The sequence below is a fragment of the Homalodisca vitripennis genome, chromosome 6 (assembly GCF_021130785.1).
Source record: "Homalodisca vitripennis isolate AUS2020 chromosome 6, UT_GWSS_2.1, whole genome shotgun sequence".
NCBI lineage: Eukaryota > Metazoa > Arthropoda > Insecta > Hemiptera > Cicadellidae > Homalodisca > Homalodisca vitripennis.
The window spans coordinates 53,522,753-53,544,626 of NC_060212.1; the positions used below are offsets into that span (position 1 = coordinate 53,522,753).

Consider the following 21,874-nt stretch of genomic DNA (forward strand, 5'->3'; position numbering starts at 1 on the left):
ACACTTTAGTAAAACCATTAACATTTTTGTACAATTTAAGTCTAACCTCTAACATTTTCCCCAACAAATGGAAAATTACTCCTATATTTAAGAGCGGAAGGAGATCGGAAACAGTTAATCACAGGCCAGTGGCAGTTTTGAATGTATCAGCTAAAATATTTGAAATAATTGTACATAAATCTCTATTTAATCACTTTAAAAAATACATTTCTCCAGCACAACATGGATTTGTTCCGGGGAGGTCGGTTAGCACAAATTTATAAAATTTTACAGGATATAACTCCTCAGGGCTAGACTCTGGAGCTCAGACTGATTCTTTGTTTCTCGACCTGGCCAAGGCTTTTGATAAAGTCGATCATCAGATTTTATTGCAGAAGCTGCATTTTTATGGCATATCATTAAGTTTTTTTAATTTTTTCAAATCTTACATTGTTGATAGGAAACAATTAGTTTTTTATAATGGTTTCAGCTCATCAACCTTTAATGTTCAATCAGGAGTTCCTCAAGGTTCAAATTTAGGGCCTTGCCTGTTCACTATATTAATAAATGATATAAGTAATTGTATATTCTCTTCTAATACTCTTTTGTTCGCGGACGATTTAAAAATATTTAAGCAAATAAGGTCACATTCGGACGCTGACGAGCTGCAAGCCGATCTTAATAACGTTTTTAGATGGAGTGTTGTAAACAAAATGTCTTTTAACGCATCAAAATGTCAGGTAATGACTTTCAGAAGATCTCGTAATTACATAGAAAATGATTATTTTTTGAATGGAGTACTAGTATCTAGAGTGAACGAGAAAATTAAAGATTTAGGTATTTATGTAGACTTTACTTTATCTTTTAACTGTCATGTAGATGCGTGTGCTTCAGCAGCTAGTAGATTTATGGGGTTTGTTATGAGACAAAGTTTCAATTTTAAAAATGTTGAAACTCTGATATTGATGTATTGTTCATTGGTCAGGTCGAGGCTAGAAAACAATATCATTATTTGGAATCCTATTCACATTACATATCACGATATGTTAGAAAAATTCAAAAACGATTTTTAAGGTATTTATTTTTCAAATGCTTTAACATTTTTTACGTACGCAGTTCCATATGACTAGTTGTTGGGGCTGTTTGGGTTCGGGAGTCTTGAATTGAGGAGGAGGGTGGCTAGCCTGATGTTCCTATACAAGCTGGTGCGAGGCGTGGTAGACGATCCTGCTAGCCTGGCCGTCTTATCTTATCGCGTACCTTCATTCAACAGTAGGAGCAACCTTCTCTTCGCGGTTCCATTCTGCCGCACGACGGCTCACGCTTCCTCGCCGCTCTACCGGGTGATGAGGTTGTACAATTTTATACAGAGCTTAGGGTCTGATGCAGACATTTTTTTTGACTCGCGAAATGTATTTAGAATTAAATGCCTCAGAAGTTTAAATTAACTAATCAGCTGTGTACATTGTAATATTTTTTTTCTATGATTGTAACTGTTTGATATTCCATCTAATTAATTGTTTGTTCCTATTTATTTCATGTGCATATATTTATTACTAATTTTTTGTTGATATCATTGATATATTTATTATTATTGTTATGGATTGTTATAGATTTATTTATTCTCTTTCGTTAACTTATAAGTTAAAAGTTATAGATTATATAAGTTACAGGCAATAGGCTGTAAGTAAAATTTTTTTATGTTATCACATAATTTAAAACCATATATAAAGTGAAGTGAGTGAAGAACATTCCCACAGTTAATTGTTTATATGTAATAACTGCTTTATTGTAAATGGTTAATACTGATATAAAGCATGCAAATAAAATAAAATAAAAATAATAAATAAAAAAAAATAAAAAAACATACAAAAGAGGTATATAGCGACAAGTATTTTACAATTGATATAATCATTCATAGACCGAATTAGGAAATTAGGTTTATATAGTAACCAGTTATTAAAAAGCAGGGGAAGAAGTGTATGATGTCAGGATTATAACTATTCATACTTTCGAAGAACTAATTTTAATTATCTGTACTTATAGCTTCCAATAACTCCATTTCAAATACTTCCATAGTTGTCAAAATGTTCTCTAAAAGTTATTATATCATAAAGTGAGTTGTAAGTATTTTATTGTTTAGAGTCTTATTGTATGTAAATCACAAATATTACACTTTACGAAAAGATGCTAAATAATCACAGCGAAATACGTCCGTTTGGGTACAGCTGTCATACTATAAAACCGTAACGCCACACTACAGTCAACCATTAAACTGTCATATCACTGTCTTCTTTAAAATATGGCTAGATGGTGGCTGATATTCAAAATTGAAATTAATAATATTATAAACGCAAAATTCGTTTTAGATAATGAGCGATTAAAAAAACTATATGCACCTAAGGTGTTGTTTAGCTTTTACAGATTTTTAGTTAGTATAGCAATTTATCACTGAAATGTTTTGCTATACATACAAATAGGATAGTCAAAATATTTCATGACACTAAGATAAGTGAAAGGAATCGGAAAATTATAGTTCGCCTGTGTTTTGGAAATACTATATTTATAACCTTCCTATTCGAACAAAGGCATTTTAAGGTAATTAATGCAAACACAATGCAACATCTAAAAAAATCAATCTGAATTAATGAGAATTTTTACTTCTTTTGATAATTGACTTGAATTAATATTATCAATTTAGATTGCACTCAATCAATGTTATTACTTAAGTACACCATTTAATCGACAATGGTCCGCCTGTTAGTAGATTGCACGAACATTGGTTTACATTATTGAATTGATACCATTTAAAGATCTGCCCCAATGGATTTAGATAAATGTTTTTTATTTACTTTAATGTTTAACTTCTGCATCTCCTCTGTCCATCCGTGCTAACTTATTAACATTTTCAATAAAACAATGACACAATGTGAGATTATATTATCTGAGTGTTAGGAAAGCCAATTACTCAAGGGTCTGGAACAGTTTTATTTCTGTCTATCTGTACGCACGATATCCTAAAAATAATTTGAACTATATACTTGAAATTTCTGATTAAGTTTCATTTGAATACGCAATAATGAGATCAATAATGGTACATGCCACTCCATGGGTTTTATCTGAGCGTTAGTGAATATTTTAACTTGTCTTATGAGTAACAATGATGACAACGAGAAAATTGCAGAACGAATGAAACAGTATTCGCAGTAAATTTAGTGATATGATATTTTAATATGTAACATTTTTATTCATTGAGTAAGCAAAAAATTATAGACTTTAAAGTGAAAGCAAAAACTCGGTGACAAGAACATTAATTATTTAAGCTGTGCTTTCAAACCACAAATCATCAAAACGAACTCTACGCATTTATTGGACATCAAAGACAACTAGTCTATATAATAATAGTGTAATCTAAGTAAAACGGCATTCCCATTGCACAATTGATATGACTATGACGTTTTAGACACGATCCCAAAGCAATAAAAAAAATAAAAAAATAATAACAAATCTATAATCTATCTATCTATCTTTTATATCTATCTATATTTAAATCTAAATATATATATACATATATATATATATATATATATATATATATATATATATATATTAGATTATTATTAGTCGTAATCCAGCTTATATCGTCGTCTTTTTGAATTTCCGGTTATTAGAAACATTCACGATAGTGATCCTTTGTATCGGTTATGAATATTTGAGGTTAATTTGAACAAGAAAGTAAATTTAACTCACAGTGTGTACGGCGTCCCAGCACTGTGCAACATTGTTTATTTATAATTAAACTATTTTATAAAGTTTAAAAGGAAAAATTGGAAAATAAAGTGAATATTAGAACCTTGAATAAAGTTCTACGGTCGTAAGTTAGAACTGTATGGGCAGGTTAAGGACATGTTATGTTCCTTCACCAAAGATCGGAGTTCAGGTCGGGAGCGGCATTGAAACGAAGGCTTGCCGCTTGCCGTTGACTTAGACTTAACCAGTCTCCGCGACATCAAATTTGGCTGAAGCTTCCGTCTAACCCTTATATTATATTTTCGATTCGTCGTCAATACCCATGAGTGACAGGACCTTTCCTGAAAATTTGGGTGTTGGACCAATCATAGGACTTGGAAATTACGTACTCAGGAAGGAAATAGACGAGTTTTTCTATCAATAAGATCGCCTCGGTCATTTGTGAGGTATGATGAAGTCTGCTAAATTAGAGTCTGGCTTTGACAAATAGTTCTTTGACAAAGACCAATAGTGAGTTTGTGTACATAGATAAGATTTAGGTTTTTGTGAATTTATTATTATAGATCTCATGCTTATCCTATGTTTTCACAGGAGTGTTCTTCAATAACTCGAATATAGATGTAAGGATTTATTTGAACTTTGAGGGAAATTGATTGACAATGTGAAAAGAAAATACTAAATCAACTGACTTTCAAGTGTTCCGCAATAAATATTCAAGGTTTAATTTATTTTTGCATTTTTGGAAAATGATCTTTGAAAGTTTTTTTGAAGAAATAAATATTAAACTGAATCCATTTTAGCTACTAGTATTTTTAGTAGATTCGTTACAAATTTATATAATTTAAGTATACGAGGAAAATAATAGTGAAGAAAATGTGAACAATAGAAACTTTATCGTATATATCATGATGGAAAATTAATATTTTTTAGTAAAAAGGTGAACTTAATAAAATTTAATTAGGTAAATTTCGAGCCTTTAATTCGAGATTTTCAATAAGATACATTTTTAGTTCGTTTCGACCTTTTAACTTTTGTGTTAAAACTAAGTGCTATTTTCCCTTGTATGTATTATTTATACCAAAGCAACTCCCAGTATTCTCGTATTGTTAAATACGTCATATAGATAGCAATTTAGCGATAAAAAGGTATCCTTAACATACTGTATCGTACTTTACTATTGTACTTTCCGCAAAGGCGTAGCGTTATAAGAATGGAAGAGACGCATCCCGTAAATTGACTTATAAAAGTCCTTTTTGCCAAGAAGCTGCCAAGTTATTTCTCTATCGAGATTTAGCTACGAAAATCCACTGGTCTAAAGGGTCTAAAGGTCTAAAATAAATTGCGTTGAATAAAAATAATTTACACATCTTAAAGAAACCAATTATATTTTAAGTCAACAACTGGTTTTACGCATTTGTGTAATTTCATACTTTGTTTGTTTGTTCCATTCTGGTTATGATCGTAGCATACTACATAACACTAATAATAATAACAATAATATGATTCAGGATTCTATTTTATATATATATATATATATATATATATATATATATATATATATATATATATATATATATATATATATATATATATACGAGGGCTGTTTTTTTTTCAACTTCCGATGTGATATAAAAATAAAACTAGGGAGAGTAATTAAATAAATTTATTATCAAAAGTTAGGTACATTATTAGTTACTTTTCAACATAATCGCCATTTAAATTGAGGCATTTTTCATACCTGGGTACAAGCTTCTTAATACCTTCTTCATAGAAGTTTGCCGCCAGTGATTTGAGATGGGTCTTCACGGCGTCTCGCAGCGCGTCGTCTGTTCGGAAGCTCTGCCCTCCTAGCATCTTCTTCAGTTCCGGGAAAAGGTGATAGTCACTCGGCGCTAAGTCAGGACTATACGCCGGATGGTCAAAAACATCCCATTTAAAACCGTCAAGAAGACGCTTTGTCAAAGCAGCACTGTGAGGACGGGCGTTGTCATGAATGAGCACTACTCCCGATGTGAGCATTCCTCTCCTTTTGTTCTGGATAGCTCTCCGCAAACGTTTGTAACGTACCGCAGTATCCTTCCGCATTGATTGTGGTACCTGGCTCTAAAAACTCAACAAGCAATACACCTTTTTGATCCCAAAACACTGTGGCCATAATCTTTTTGTTGTTGAAAGTTTTTTTGAATTTTTTGGGTTTGTTTGGAGAGTTTGAATGCATCCATTGTTGGGACTGCTGTTTCGTTTCTGGGGTGTCGTACAGAACCCATGTCTCATCTCCTGTCACGATTTTTTGTCACGATGTATTACGTTCTCAATACTAAACATGATTAATTGACATACTATTCAATTATAACACGCTATTTCACGTACCTGTCGTAGTCGCGCAGAGTAATCTTCCCGTATTTTGACGATACAAAATTTCTTTTTTGAAATGTAATTAGTCATTATTTGTAAAACATTTATTAATATTACATTTACAAAGGCAAAATTGCAACGGTATATTGATATTTTTTATCATTACACATTACTTTCTGTATAATAAACACGAATAATTGAAATACTATTCACTTATAAGAATGATTTATATTTCTATACATATAATAATGTACAGTATTTGAACCAACACAAAGCATATAGGCTAACTTTTGTTACATTTGTCTATATAATTGTGCAATATACATAATGATGAAGAATATATTAGTTTGAAAAATAACCCGTCAATATTTGTAATATATTTCTTAATATTTATTTGTTATAGCAAAATTATCACTGTATTTTGATATGTTTTATCATCACACATTACGTTCTGAATACTAAACATGAATAATTGACATACTATTCAATTATAACACGCTATTTCACGTACCTGTCGTAGTCGCGCAGAGTAATCTTCCCGTATTTTGACGATACAAAATTTCTTTTTTGAAATTTAATTCGTCATTATTTGTAAAACATTTATTAATATTTCTTTTACAAAGGCAAAATTGCAACTGTATATTGATATTTTTTATCATTACACATTACTTTCTGTATAATAAACACGAATAATTGAAATACTATTCACTTATAAGAATGATTTATATTTCTATACATATAATAATGTACGGTATTTGAACCAACACAAAGCATATAGACTTACTTTTGTTACATTTGTCTATATAATTGTGCAATATACATAATGATGAAGAATGTCTTACTTTGAAAAATAATCCGTCAATATTTGTAATATATTCATTAGTATTTATTTGAAATGGCAAGTTTTTTTACAGTATTTCGATATTTTTTATCATCACACATTACGTTCTGAATACTAAACATGAATAATTGACATACTATTCAATTATAACAGGTTATTTCACGTACCTGTCGTTGTCGCGCAGAGTAATCTTCCCGTGTTTTGACGATAGCAAATTTCTTTTTTGAAATGTAATTCGTCATTATTTGTAAAACATTTATTAATATTTCATTTACAAAGGCAAAATTGCAAATGTATATTGATATTTTTTATCATTACACATTACGTTCTGTATAATAAACACGAATAATTGAAATATTATTCACTTATAAGAATGATTTATATTTTTATACATATAATAATGTACGGTATTTGAACCAACACAAAGCATATAGACTTACTTTTATAAAAACTACTGTAAAACTTGTCCAATTGCTATACATAACTATTAAGTGTATGCAATAAACTTCTAAATTTATATAAATAATTATGACAAATACATATATTTTTATGAAATAACAAAACGTTTTAAAAACTTGTAACTTTTCTAAGAATATTATACATTCTTATCACTTTATACTACTGTACATGTTACATTTGTCTATATAATTGTGCAATATACGTAATAACGTTACAAATCACCATACAAAACGTAAAAAAAGAATGTAATTTCCTTCCTAACACCAAGCCAATAAAAAAACTCGCTTATTTCACAACATGCAGAATAATTCTTAGTAAGTTTATGTACATTATGTGACCCATTTCTCTACAAATTATTACTTCTATACACAAAATACATGTATAAGGTGTCATTCATTACGCTAAAAAAAGCAATTACGTTCATTTCAAATAATATAACATGTATAACATTTTGCAATTCCAATAGAATACGCTTCATCGTGACAAAAAACGTTTTTTGTAGCCTAACTTTTCAGTTACGATAGAGTATAGGGCTGACCTTGAAATCTCAGGAAACTGATTGGATAGCTCCGTAATCGTAAACCTTCGATTGCTTCTTACACTTTGGTCAACTCGATCAACGAGGTCTTCGTTTGCGACCGACTTTCGTCCTTGGCCCCCTTCATCATGAATGTCAACTCGTCCATCTTTAAATTTCCTACACCAATCACGCACTGCACTGTCACTCATAAAGCTTTCACCGTATACTCGTTCCATTCTACGGTGAATTTCTGCTGCAGATAACCCTTCAGCTTGCAAGAAACGAATGACACTTCTCAACTCACACTTGGCGGGAGATTCTATCATGGTAGCCATGTTTATGTGTCGCTAGATAAATTGGAAATGGCGTCGGCCGTCTGAAATTGAGTGAGGTTGTAGTGGGAGAGGTGCGCAGTCGACTGCCGCGCATTGCTGGCCGATACCGCTCGCCCAGCCATCTAGCGGCACGATCGGAAGTTGAAAAAAAAACAGCCCTCGTATATATATATATATATATATAGTAGATTATTATTAGTTGTTCTTCTTATTATTATTATATAAATATTATAGTAAGTGACATAAAATTGCAAGTCTGGGTTGTGGAAATGAACTATTGTTTAAATGCACTAAGTCAGGAATTATATTGTTTAAACGTTGCATGAGTGGAGAAGATAAGATTCTTGTGAAAGCACTAGCATTAAAACTACTAACTGTAATCCCTTTATACCATTAATGAATAATTAAGTCAAACGACCGGGCTTCCTAAAATCTGTCTTATTCTATATTACATTACTCCTAATGGTATATGTATAATTAAACTAATAATAGTATTAACTTCTATTTTGGTTCAATCACTCTTGCTTAGCTATTTTAGTGTTTATGTACTTGAAAGGACAAAAGGGTTACAAGAAGTCACTTGATAATTTGAAGTGTTTTCGTACGCTGGCAAGCCCAGAATCTCTCTAGAGGGTTAACCTTTTCAGCAATTGTGACACTGCAAAACGAAAAAATTTTATTGGTTTATTATGTAATAAAATATACATTAAAAATCAATTATAATAGACAACATGGTTACAATAATTAACTTTTTAATGAACATTGTATATCGTGTAATGACAATCCTAGTATGTTACAGAGATAAAGATGCATACAACAATACTATTTCAGTACAACAAGTTTCCATGAAGACAAAGGAAACCCATCTTGTTATATACTCAGGTGTAGAACAATACGAGATCCTAGTTCTATTTATTTGGTTATAAAAACATAAAATCAATGATACAATATTGTTTTGTAGACATTTCTTTGGGGATACAAATGCTATTTATTTCCGGTACATTAAAAGAAACGGAAATTAGGCCAAATGTACTTGATTTATTTATTTTATATATTTATGTACTATATATTATAAATATTATATATATATATGTTTATTATTTATATATTTATTCAATCTTTTAAAACAGTCAGATGTACTTACTGTCAAACGTGCTATTTGAGTACACACTAAAATTCATTTTTGTAATCGACACTACTTTAGGATTTTGGAGGTGATGTGTGAGTGTATTTTTGATTTGTAATGTGATTTTAAAAGTCCAAATTAAAATAGAATACATGTGAACAAAAGAAAATGTAACATACAAACAAGAATAATAAATGGAAATAATATGTAGGAATGTTAAGGTATAAAAGCTATAATAAACGTAACGAGGGTATTTAGGAAAATCCAAGGTTTAGTTGGATCATCGAAATATTTGTTCTAGCAATCAGTAAGGGACCAAAAATAAACTTTAATTCTCTATTTTATATATAAAAGACATTAGCGTTACAAAGCGGTGTATGAACTTCCTACTATCATGCGGATATACACATGTGATGTACTCACTAAAATGTGGCGGTAGCGTCATTGTCATCCTCGGGCGCCCATCTGGCCGTCACCTCCGTCTTGGGGGAATTGTCAGCGTGCATGGCCGTGCTCTGACCATAGAACATACTTAATATACTCACATTTCATATTTCGTAATACTTATCATACGAGACACCTCAACACTTCTTTAAATGTTTTCTATATAAATTAACTGATAATTAAACTTTCCTTCAGCTTCTTCATTATTATCTTATCCTAGAAAATAAAAAATAAATATAACAATGCATATAATAATAACATTATAATAATAAACTGGTGTCTTCATGGCAAATCTCAGCCATTCCCTTGTTTCTGTGTTACGGAACTGTTTTAATTTACTACAGAAGTAGTTATTAGCACATGTAATAAACTCATTCTTACAATTATTCTGGATATTTTACTCATTCAATATAACAAATCATAATTATTTATAAGTAAGATATTAAAATCATTGATCGTCTGCGCTGCACGTGGGAGAAATAAGTTTACACATTTTCCACAATTTATAAATTTATTCTGACCTCTGTATAACTTATATGAACATTGAAGCGTTCAGGGCGTGACGAAATAGGGGAAATTATCAATTTTATATTAATTGATTTTATATTATATTGTTGATCATGAAGAGAATATCCGAATCAAACGGTATTATGCCCAGAGGGTGAACTTAGTTTTATTTCCACGTCAGCTTTGATAAACTGATTCCAGGCTTTTATAAATAACAACTTGAATAACATTTTATATACTACTGATATAATAATAATAGTATTTAAATGTGCAATACTACTTGACTGATCCCCCACTGAATAAGTAAAACTATTCACGACTCTCCTCTTGTCTCATCTCGAGATACGTACGACCTTTGCTTATGTGACATCTACTTGGGTTATGGCACGGTGAAAAGATAATATCGCGGCTAGCACCACAACCCCTATCTCTGTGTGTACAAGACGCGAGAGTAGATTGACCTTTAATGGGTTAGGATTGAGGATGGATTTAGAAACCCATATATGTCAGTTGAACATCATATTAACTAAATAAGTTGCCTAACTAAACGAGAGCCCAAAACGAGACTAAACGAGTGCCCAACTTCAACAGCAGGAACAATTGTTTGTTTCATTTGCCCTATTGACGCACTGCGACGCGTGCATTCTTTCCTCTGTTGAGGATGATGAGGTATTATAATACAATACTTGGGTGGGTCCGACATTGACGTTCACCATTACAGCTTGAATGTTTTCAAAAAAATACTAAGCCATTTTTGTCATGAGATCCGTAGGTCAACTTTCTCCATAGGTTTCTCCCCGGGCTGTTTTGTTATCTATGTGGGTTGGTGTTTAGTTATTTATTTTATTTATTACTATTATATTATACTACTCTTGTATTGTTATTATATTATATTTATTACATTGTTATTATATTATATTTATTACACTGTTGTTACATTATATTTATTGCATTGTTATTATATTATATTCATTACATTGTTATTATATTATATTTGTTACACTGTTGTTATATTATATTTATTGCACTGTTATTATATTATATTTATTAGATTGTTATTACAGTATATTTATGATATTACACTAGTTACTGTAAGAAAAGTAAAGTAAAGCCAAAAATGAAGAATTGTGCTATGGACTTGAGCTATAACTCAAGCCACTGATGTTTGTTTTGTAATTTTTGTGAACTGCTATAATATTATTAGGGTAAATCCTGTTTTATAGCATGTAAATAAAATAAATAAAATGCCTATCCAGCAAACAATTCGGAATTTTGGTGGCTCCTCTCCTAGTGAGGAGCTGATAACCCATGGTTGGATTTACGACGAGGCGACGCAATATTGATGTAACAGGCGTCGTGCCATGACGAGGCTCCAGGGTCTCTTCGGGGGGACTCCCGGTGACTAACGCGACCGACTCAACCAGTCGTGAGGTTATCAGTAGTTGGGTGGTAAACGAACCTGTAATTAATGGGGGAGCACAGTACCAGGTGCCGTGGACAGAACAGACTCGAGGATTATATCAAATTAAACGCATTCTTATTACCAGCGTAGACTCCTACCTCCCCCTGGGGTGGAAAATAATCAGAAAATCCGTTTTAAGGAAGAGGCCTCTTAGAGCAGATAGTAGTGCACCAAGGCAGGGTTTTTTGGTATAGGTTTTACTAGGATGGTAGTCTTAGATAAGTAATACTACTAGTAAACAAACGGTTTTTGAGCCCACGATTGCAAGGGTGTTTTATTTGGGTTGTACCAAAAGGTGAGTCAAGACGCCATAAATGGCAAGTTGCCATTAATTCGTAAAGTTTAAAAATTGTCCAGACAGTTCGTAAACAATATTTATGGTTTACGGTCATTAATGTGAAATAAAGTTTGAGACTCACCTTGGATTGCAAGTCATTGTTTTGGGAAACTAACCCAATAACCCATTGCAATCGGATTAAATGTAATCAATTTCTTATCAAACTGTACATATTTGAGACTTGGTACGAGGTAAGGATAGGAATTACCAAAGGTGCACACCCATCTGCTCTAATTTAAATTAAAAATTAATTAAGTCTATAGGGTTGGTATAAGTATTACGAGTGAACGTTGGTAATCCTAAAAAGATTTCGGACATTCTTCACAATCTCAAAGCCTACTCACCTTCAGCATCTGTCATGCTACATTTAATTATATTGGAATTAAAGGCACCCGAACCAATGAAAGCACATGCAAAACTAAACAACACTAACCTAACTGTGTGAACAAGTAATTGTTAGAGCAGAGGGAGAGTAGGGTATGGTCAATCACTCGTTTATGTACTAATGGACTAATTTACTAATAAAAACATAGTTGACTACCCGTTTGCAAATAACCTTAAAGACGCGCGCCTATTTATTGTGAATGACGATACTAATTAAAGGATTCTCGTTAAGGCCCATTTTTAGCTATTTCATGAACAATCTTAAGAGCTATGACAATAAATTAATAACAGTATTATAAACCTTCTAATAAATAAAACTAACAATTTATTCGTAATAGGGAAAGATAAAAAGTTATAGGAGTAGTGAAGGGGAAAATAAATTATTGTAGTGTGATTTGCTGTTGGACACTCGTCTAGTAACAGACAGCCGCCAAACGTTTATAAGAGTGGAAGTTGCCCTCATCTATGGAAGCAAATAACAACAATAATAATAATAAATAAGAAAACTATAAATAAGGATCCAAGAGAGGTGGACTAACTACTTATGCAGCTAAATTGTAATGCAAATAAGATTAAAACTCCTTCCACTCATATAAATCCCGTTGATCCACAACAAAGAGATTCGGACATTGAACCAGAATGTCCACCACTCTGGTGAATCCTTATATAAGACACACATTAGACCAAGCGGTGGATGTCCCGGACAGTTCGCCAATTAGTCCGAATGATGTGTGAAAAAATGAGAAGAGGAACACAGAAACTTACTAATAACAAATGAAGAAACTCAAACCAAGATTCCCTCTGAGCATTAATATGTTGGTAATAAAAATCTTTTTAATTGTGAGCCGAACAAATAAACATTCCAGTAGAATAATTAGTTTAGATATAACTGGAGACGTAAAAAAACTATAATACAAGGTTTAGACCTTAAAGACATTAGTGTATAATTTGTTTTTCCAAGAGCAAGCCCCTTAGGCGCTGTAATGTGCCTAAGCGGTCGCTATTTAGGAACCTATCGCGCTTGCAGTTCCCAGTATAAATGTTTTTCCATTTGGTGTCGTTATTGTCGGAAATTTCAAAATTTGGTGTGGAAATATCAGTCAGTAAGTTAATGTCACCTTGTGGCACCACATCAAGTTTATATTCTCCTCGGGATTTAAGTTAAGAATTTTTCTTAAGTGTGGTGTTACTATTTATATTCGGTCTATCATGTTATATGCCGATAAAGTTTATAAGTAAAGATCTATTTGTTCCAAAATATTAGCTGGGTCAATAGACCAGGCAATACATTTTTTCTTGGCTTGTTTATCTGTTAATGTGTATGTCAAAAAACTGCCTGACGGACGGGAGGGAAACGAATATACAGAGGCGCATCTTCTAGTTTTCCTTGAAAATTTTGTTTTTCCTTCGACACGTTCATTTTTTTAAATATACCTGCATGCATAAAATATTGGTATTTATAACGCGACAAACGTACTAATCAATACACAAATACTACCAACGTCTCGGAAATATTGTTAGTTAAACAAGAACAAGGAATATATCCTTTTCTGATCAGATGCAACAGCGATAAATGTTGGTCCTTAATTAATTGTAAGGAGTTCTTCCCACAAATATCATTTGTGTCGAGAAATATTGTAATAGGTATATTAGTCAAAACTAGCACATGCATTTTTATTGTTTCCTTTCACATAAATGATTTACTGTAGACATTTAAATCGCTAGTTCTCAATTAAATTGTTATTGTATGCGTTATAATTTATTACAAATATTTTTTACCAAATATAATAATGACAGCATTGGAAGATTAGATGAAAACATAGTTAGTAATATGGTGTTCGCTTCCTTGTTTCCAAGTTTACCGCGGTAATGGCAAAGAATTATAAAGAGCTTACAGAACTTAAAGTTCTAAATAAACTTATCACTTCTAGACACTATTAACCTTTAAAATTATGGGTGTGATGTCGCAATTTATATACAAAACCACTCTGAGCAAATGGTGAATTATATGTTTTACAGTTATTTTGTAGAGCTGCTTTTAACCTCATAGTTTCTACACTGCCTGGTAATCACATAAGCTTTTATAACATCACACATACCTACTTATCTAATGGTTAATACTTCTTTTCACCTTATATACATGTGTAAAATCTATGTTCCGTGTGATGTAATGATCTTACAAAAATATAAAACAATTTATTTCAAATGAGATAACAATACAATTTTTCATCGGAGTTTAAGTGATACTAATCTATAACTATTAAGTTTGTTGTGAAAATTTTAAGTATAGAAAAATTAACGTATCTATTGTATTTTTAAAGGAAACCGAATGGAAAATTTTAAAATGTTACATGTTTTCAATTCCAGTGTGTGCCCTTGCTATCATTGTGCCTATCTAAACATGAAAATCAATAAAAGACATCTGGCTTAAGTTGTCAATCAGTTGTTTGTTGCGACAAGAAGTTAAAAATCAAAAAACGTTTATTTTGGGTCAAATATAACCGTACAATGAATATAACAAGATTGTAGAGCATGTTAGGAATAGATAAGATACTTCGCTTACTGCCCTTATGGTTTATAAATTCGATAAGATTTGCAAAATGTTTCCATGAGACACAAACAACCGTAAATAAAAAAATGTAATTTGTATGTACTTTAATTGTAGTTCTCACGATAATTGTATTACTTTAAACGCATGAAAAAATAATTTTTAATACATTTAAGCAACCTGTCTACAAATTATTCACTTAATTTCACCTTTAGAGCAAGACTGTGATTTAAGGACAATATTTCAATAAAATGACTACAAACAACTTCAGTTCCTTTTCCTAATTCTACCTATCTCAGTACATATGAAATAAAACATGTAACTAATTGCATGTAGTGTAATTTACAGTTAAAGTAGCAATTCATTATAAGTTTTAGAAGTAGTCTTTAATATATATCAATGTATTTAGTGTAACTAGAATTCTTTTAGAGATTATCATATTATTTGCAGGAATCATTGACAAATAAAGGTACTTAAAATTCTTAATTAATTACTACCCAAGCCCAACAAGTAAGTTTCGAAATATAAAATTAATAAATTACAATGTAAACCATTGTTAAGGATAAATGCGTTAGTTTTTTAAACAGAAACAGGATATTACAATAAAAAAAACAAAGAGTTTTAATACTTGACTTGTGAAATAGTCACATTGATTCATATATAATTTCAATGAGGCAATTAAATAATTATTGTGCATTCATTACTGTGGAAACTGACAAAAATGTTTCATTTTACATTTCAGAATTTTAATCTAATCTTCAGATACAGCTTTTGTTTAATTATGAAAAAATATACCTTTGTTGGAATGACCAGATATAAAATTCAATCTTTTCTTTTTTCCTCAATTTCTTACTCTATAAAAAATAGTAACTATAAATTAGGAGAAACTTTTTATAATATTAACAAACTTTAATTTAATAATTTGAATAATTTAAGGCTGTTCTTTCTAGTAACAAATATAAATTTAAACAGGATACCAACAACTATTATTCAGGAAGTATCATGTAGTACTTACATGTTACAACTGTTGAGTCCTGTTCATAATTAATAACATTAAAGCTGGAAAGAGAATAAAATAACCACGATTTGCCACCTTTTGGAGAGTTGAGGGGGCAAGGAAATGATAATAGTTATTAATTTTATATTAATTAGTATTGTTGATCAGGAAGGGAATATCCGATTCAACCGATATTATTCCTACTGGATGAACTTATTTTAGTTCCCTCGTCATCTTTGATAAACTGATTCTAGACTGTTATGGTTAAAAACTTAGATAACAATTTATATATTACTGATATAATAATACTATTATTTAAATATGGAATAATCTGGTCTAACCTCTTACTGAATAAGTGATACTAACGAAAAGACATGTAGGCAAACCCTAAACCCCAAAAAGACCTCGGGTTACTTAATTAAGGTATATTCACATTATAGCATACTTCTCGAAATAGCTATAAAAACGTAATATAATTAGTTAGAACAATTGTACTTCCCCACACTGCTGCTACTGCTCGGCCAGGGATCGTCGTCGTCTTTTACCGGTGCTCTACTCGCGACTGCGACCCGCCTCTTGTCACGTCTCGAGACACCTACGACCTTTGCTCATGTGACGTCTCCTTGTGTTATGGCACGGTGGAAAGATGTGGTTATGATATTCGCCATTATCTCCATATTATAAGGTATCTTGTATTCGGCTAAATTTTTCACTGTAACTTCAATTGTAAAAAATTGTGTTCATAATATTTTATTTTGCCAGTACGAGCCTATAGTTAGATTCCTCTGTAGAACTAAAATTTGTAGTTTACACATTAAATAAAGCTAGTAAAATTAAAGGAACTTTATCTAAAGGTTGATCTAATCTGTAGGTTTTATAATAAAACATGAAATCAGTACAAGCTACCCTAATTTTACTGTACTGGTATATTATTTTTGGTTCCTTAAAAATTAGAATGTAATTATAAAATTGGGTTATGAAGTTAAATTACAGAAAACTTAACAAAAATATTTTATTTTAACTTTGATAAGTTTAAAACAGCATGTTTATTCTAATGTTTTAGGTGATCTACTATATGGTTATTGTTTACCATTATATAATTGAATGAACAGCTGTTTCAAAATTCCACTGAATATACTCACTATGATTGTGTTACTGAATAAGCAGCTGGTTTACAACAAAATCATCTCTATAATATCCTTAAATAGAAACGCTAAACCTTAAAAGGGCTTGTTCAGAACTGCAATGAGAAGAATTAAGATACACTGTGAACAACTACTACTCGTACCCATTTATTAACACCTTACTTGTTACAATTGGTTAAAATTAAACGAACACATTTCTACACATAACGTGTTTTGTACACCAAGAAGTGAAATGGAGCTAAACTTAACGTTCCTGGATTATGTTTGTTTGCAAAAGTGTACGTATTATAAATATATATTCACATCATAAATTGAATTATCACAACTTGTAAGGATATAGCCATGCTGGGTTACTTGAGAATCTAGTAGTAACTCTAACTTAGAATGTATGAACACTCCTAAAAGCGTTTACAATTACATATTTCTATTATATTAGGAAAATTAAGGTATATATTTTTTGTACTCTCGAGTGTTACCTTTGGCATCATCAATGGTCAGAATTTCCCTAACACCCTCATAATAATGTTAAGAATGAAATATTTACGGCGATTCTTTCAAACACTGATCATAATACGTACATCTGGCAGGGCGAGTAACTGATGATACTGATATTCCTGTTGTCTGTTTCGATCTCACCGAATGTCTGACCGGACTTGTCCCGAGCCTGAATAATAAATCCCTTACACACACATATACTGATCATACTACTTACATCTGGTCTGCCGAAGCAATTATTGACGCTGATCTTCCTGTTGTCTGTGTCGAACTCCCCGACAGCCTGACCGGTCTTGTCGTCCCTAGCCTGAATCATAAACCCCTGGAAACTCAATGGAGGTAGTGCTCTTATATAGACGTACACCGCCTGATCGCTGTTGATGTATGGTCTGTTGAGAGTAACTATGTAGGGCATGGGGTCGGTCTGGGGTTCAGTCAGGTTACAGGGGACCATGGACTCGCAGTTGTCTGCCCAAAGATCCCACAGTTCATCTTCTTGACCCTTGACCTCCAGAAGGATTTTTATCGTCCACAAAACCATCGCTAGAGTTTGCATGCTGCAAGGTAAAGTCTTAGTTCGTTCTATGATTAATCATATGTAAACGGACTAAATATAAATCAATAGTTATACTATAACAAATAAATTTTCGATTCAATTATTTATGTAAATAATGTATATTTTAAGTTTGCTTTAGTTACATATTTCTCTTCTATAAAAGAGAGTAAAAATGTAACTGTCATAAATATTTATACAATATATTTGAAGTTGTAATGCACATCATGAACATAATAATTGTGAAGTATCATAAGGTTACATAAACATAAGAAATATGGCGTAAGAATTGCAGTACAATACCTGGAAAATAAAGCAATAAAAGTTAAAAAATATGCACTATTTATTTTATACAGCAACTCCTCTGCACTGACGTCCAACAATAACAGAAAATTATTCAGACGATATAACAAATTAACTTTAGATAGATTACAAAACTTAACAGATATACAAATACAAAATCACCTTGTTTATTAATCATTATTTACCTCTGAATGTTGCTAGAAAATTGTACCTGGCACCGTTCCTCCAAGGACCAGATTCAGGGCAGCCACGGAAAATACAGACTTTAATAACACGTAGTCAGTGCTAACGGATTTACCCACACAAATTAAACATGTTCACTAATGAATATTTACCTTAGATCGTTACTACAACAGGGCACCAGGCAATGTTCCTGCTAGGACAAGTTTGAAGGCAGCTACGGACACGATGAGCCACAACACGTAGCCGAGAACCATCGCTCAGATAGTGGACAACTATGATATCTCTATATCTAATCAGCTGCTAGCGATACCGAGCTATATAATCTATTACTTCATTGCTATCACAATACGTATTTAGCCGATGTAGCTTGATAAAAAATACAGATTCAGCACCTTTAGTGGCTTTAACTTTTCCTACCAATAAATCTTTTTTAAGATTTCGCTAGTTAATTTCATGCAAACGCATTATTCCACATTATTTTCAACACGAATCAAATCCACATTTTGCAAAAGCTATAAGTAATTTAATACAACTTCTATAGAACCAAGATTTTTTTATCTATTAAAATACTAAAAGATATTTAAGATTAAAGCTTTTTAATAGATATTTTTGAGCGGGGATGGGAGCCGATAGCTGAACTGTCTAAGACATTTGACTTTGGGTCTGAGTTGGAGATAGTGCAGGTTCTAATCCTGTTTATGACCGTATCCCATTTTATCGGTTCCATCTTCCTTGTACTTTATCGACTCTCATCCTTATTCTTTTTTATAAGTTCCTCACAAACACTATACAGCTTAAACGATGATCGGCACCTCTTGTTTATAATTAAATAATACACAATATATATATTTATACATACAGGGTGAGTGGCTCTTGGTGTGACAAAATTTTTTGGGTTATAATGCAATGTAAATGTGATACAATGGTGGTTATAAAAATTCTCACTCCAAAAATTAGGCCTGAAATGAATTATTTTCAGTATTTCTAAAAAACCCGTGTTTTTGTACGTAAATCTGTTATTTCTCAGCCACGTATAGACGAGAGCAAACTACATCATTTTTAGATTCTCCGTTAAATTTTAAATTTGAAAAATTTATTGGTTTAAACGGTAGGAAAAGAAAATTAAGCTTTAGTTCGATTCAAATAGCAAAGTTGCTAAGTTTCAGAAAAACTTAAATATCATTGAACCCCATCTTTTTACCACACCCTGTACACACGAATGTGTCAAGTGTTTTAAAAAACTTTGCCATTTTATAGGCTTTCAAATGGTATGCCATGTGACCATAGTTAAGTATTCGGTTACCTACCTTTATCGGTTTGAATATTAAAAAACACGCAAGCTACAAAAAGATTAAAACAATTTAATAACAACTGTACTTAATTTTTATGTTTTATAAAACTGCCTCATAAAACAAGGAATTGAAGAGTACAAAAAGGTAAAGCAGTTTAAAATAATTTGAGGATGCTAGTTACGGATTTATGGTTACATCCTTTATCAATGTTTTAATTCCTTATTTTACCACTTTCACCAGTATTGTACATTCATTCCTTATCTTGTGTTGTAAGACCAGTGCCCACATGAATTACTTCTACCTTCAATAGACTATTTTTCAGCTCAATTTAGTCAATTGTAGTTTGCTCTCGTCTATACGTGGCTGAGAAATAACAGATTTACGTACAAAAACACGGGTTTTTTAGAAATACTGAAAATAATTCATTTCAGGCCTAATTTTTGGAGTGAGAATTTTTTATGACCGACACTGTATCACATTTACATTGCATTATAACCCAAAAAATTTTGTCACACCAAGAGCCATTCACCCTGTATATCCAATATAATTTATAATTTCGATAAACATTGAATCGCAAAAAGTACTTGCTCCGCCGGGACTCGAACCTGGATCTCTCACTTGCCGGGTGAATGTGCTACCATTACACCACAGAGCCCTCACTCTTTACGATTTAATTATTTTGTATTTGGCCGTATCTGTCACATATGCGTTTAAATAACCAAACTAACATATGATCGGAAGACCAAATACCTGTCAAGTTACTTTTATTTACATAAAATGTTTATAAATGGCAATAGCCCATATATATATATATATATATATATATATATATATATATATAAATCTTGTGTGCGTATGTATTTCACTCCTCCTAAACGGCCGGATTGGTTTTATAAAATATTCTAGAATGATTTATATTGAAAAATGTAAGCTATAACACATTTTGAAGATAAAAGATAGTTCCTGCACATTATAAACTGCAATAACTAGACAATTTCGTGTACTGAATAGCCAAACACTATTTGAAGGCACTGTCATTACTACAAATTACATCATTATGTATGTTTGTCTTTAATATACACATCTAGTTGATATCTGGTTGAACTTATAGCTTGAGTGTTAGACCACTTTTTAATAAAATAATTGTATGTGCAGCATGCATTTTTTATAATTTGTTTGTGGTTTACACACACCCTAGAATACAAAACATTATAAATTGTTCATAATTGTATTTATAAATATAAGCAGTAATGACAATCATGAATTAATTTTCATTATTTATTAAACCTTACCTGAACTATTGTGTATCTGTAAAATTAACATATTTAATTAATTATGTTAATTTTACTTTATGACTTTTCGGTGATACCTTATATATTAGAAATGTCCCAACTGATTTTTATCTATAAATAGATGTTTAATCTAAGCCAAAATCAACTAGATGAAAGTCCGTATGAAACGTTTATTTGTGTCTAAGTTAATCTACTCAGTCGATGATTTATGTGGGCCGAGGGTTACTTTTCGTGAACACCAATGATTAGTTTAGTGAAAAAAGAAAATAAAACTTTATGTGAGAGTGTAAAAGAAGTGAAACTCTTACAAAGAATGAGAACTCAGTTTCCTAATGTATACAGCTCACGCGATCTGCCGTGAGGCTTATCGTAAGGCAACAACACTCTCGAGTTGAAACAAGAACATTTGATAAAGAAAGAGGTTTTAGTTCTAGTAATTAAATAAGAAACATCGAGAAAGTTAGAGATTTAAACGCAATTCTCACTTACAGGGAGAGAAAATTTAAGGAAATAAATCTGTTTTACTCTATGTATAGATGAGTTTTGGACTTAGTTATAGTTATGTTT

At 31.6% G+C, this 21,874-nt stretch overlaps 1 protein-coding gene across 1 annotated transcript; it reads right to left on the reverse strand.

The window, feature by feature from the left end:
• Positions 1 to 8,443: 8,443 nt before the first annotated feature.
• LOC124365187 (putative defense protein) lies at positions 8,444 to 18,991 on the reverse strand. The gene is made up of 4 exons (XM_046821139.1): positions 18,876 to 18,991; positions 17,902 to 18,241; positions 9,789 to 9,880; positions 8,444 to 8,897 (listed from the first exon to the last, which is right to left on the reverse strand). Exons 2-4 carry the CDS (start codon positions 18,238 to 18,240, stop codon positions 8,816 to 8,818), a joined length of 513 nt encoding a protein of 170 aa, XP_046677095.1. The 5' UTR covers position 18,241; positions 18,876 to 18,991; the 3' UTR covers positions 8,444 to 8,815.
• Between the last annotated feature and the right edge of the window lie 2,883 nt (positions 18,992 to 21,874).

Bases quoted from the DNA above. Each gene is read 5' to 3' on its own strand.
- LOC124365187 (XM_046821139.1), bottom strand. From the start codon at position 18,240: ATGCAAACTCTAGCGATGGTTTTGTGGACGATAAAAATCCTTCTGGAG. The intron at 9,881-17,901 runs GTAAGTAGTATG...TTCTATGGTCAG, and splicing joins ATTGCTTCGGCAGACCAGAT to AGCACGGCCATGCACGCTGA. The intron at 8,898-9,788 runs GTGAGTACATCA...TTCGTTTTGCAG, and splicing joins GACGCTACCGCCACATTTTA to TGTCACAATTGCTGAAAAGG.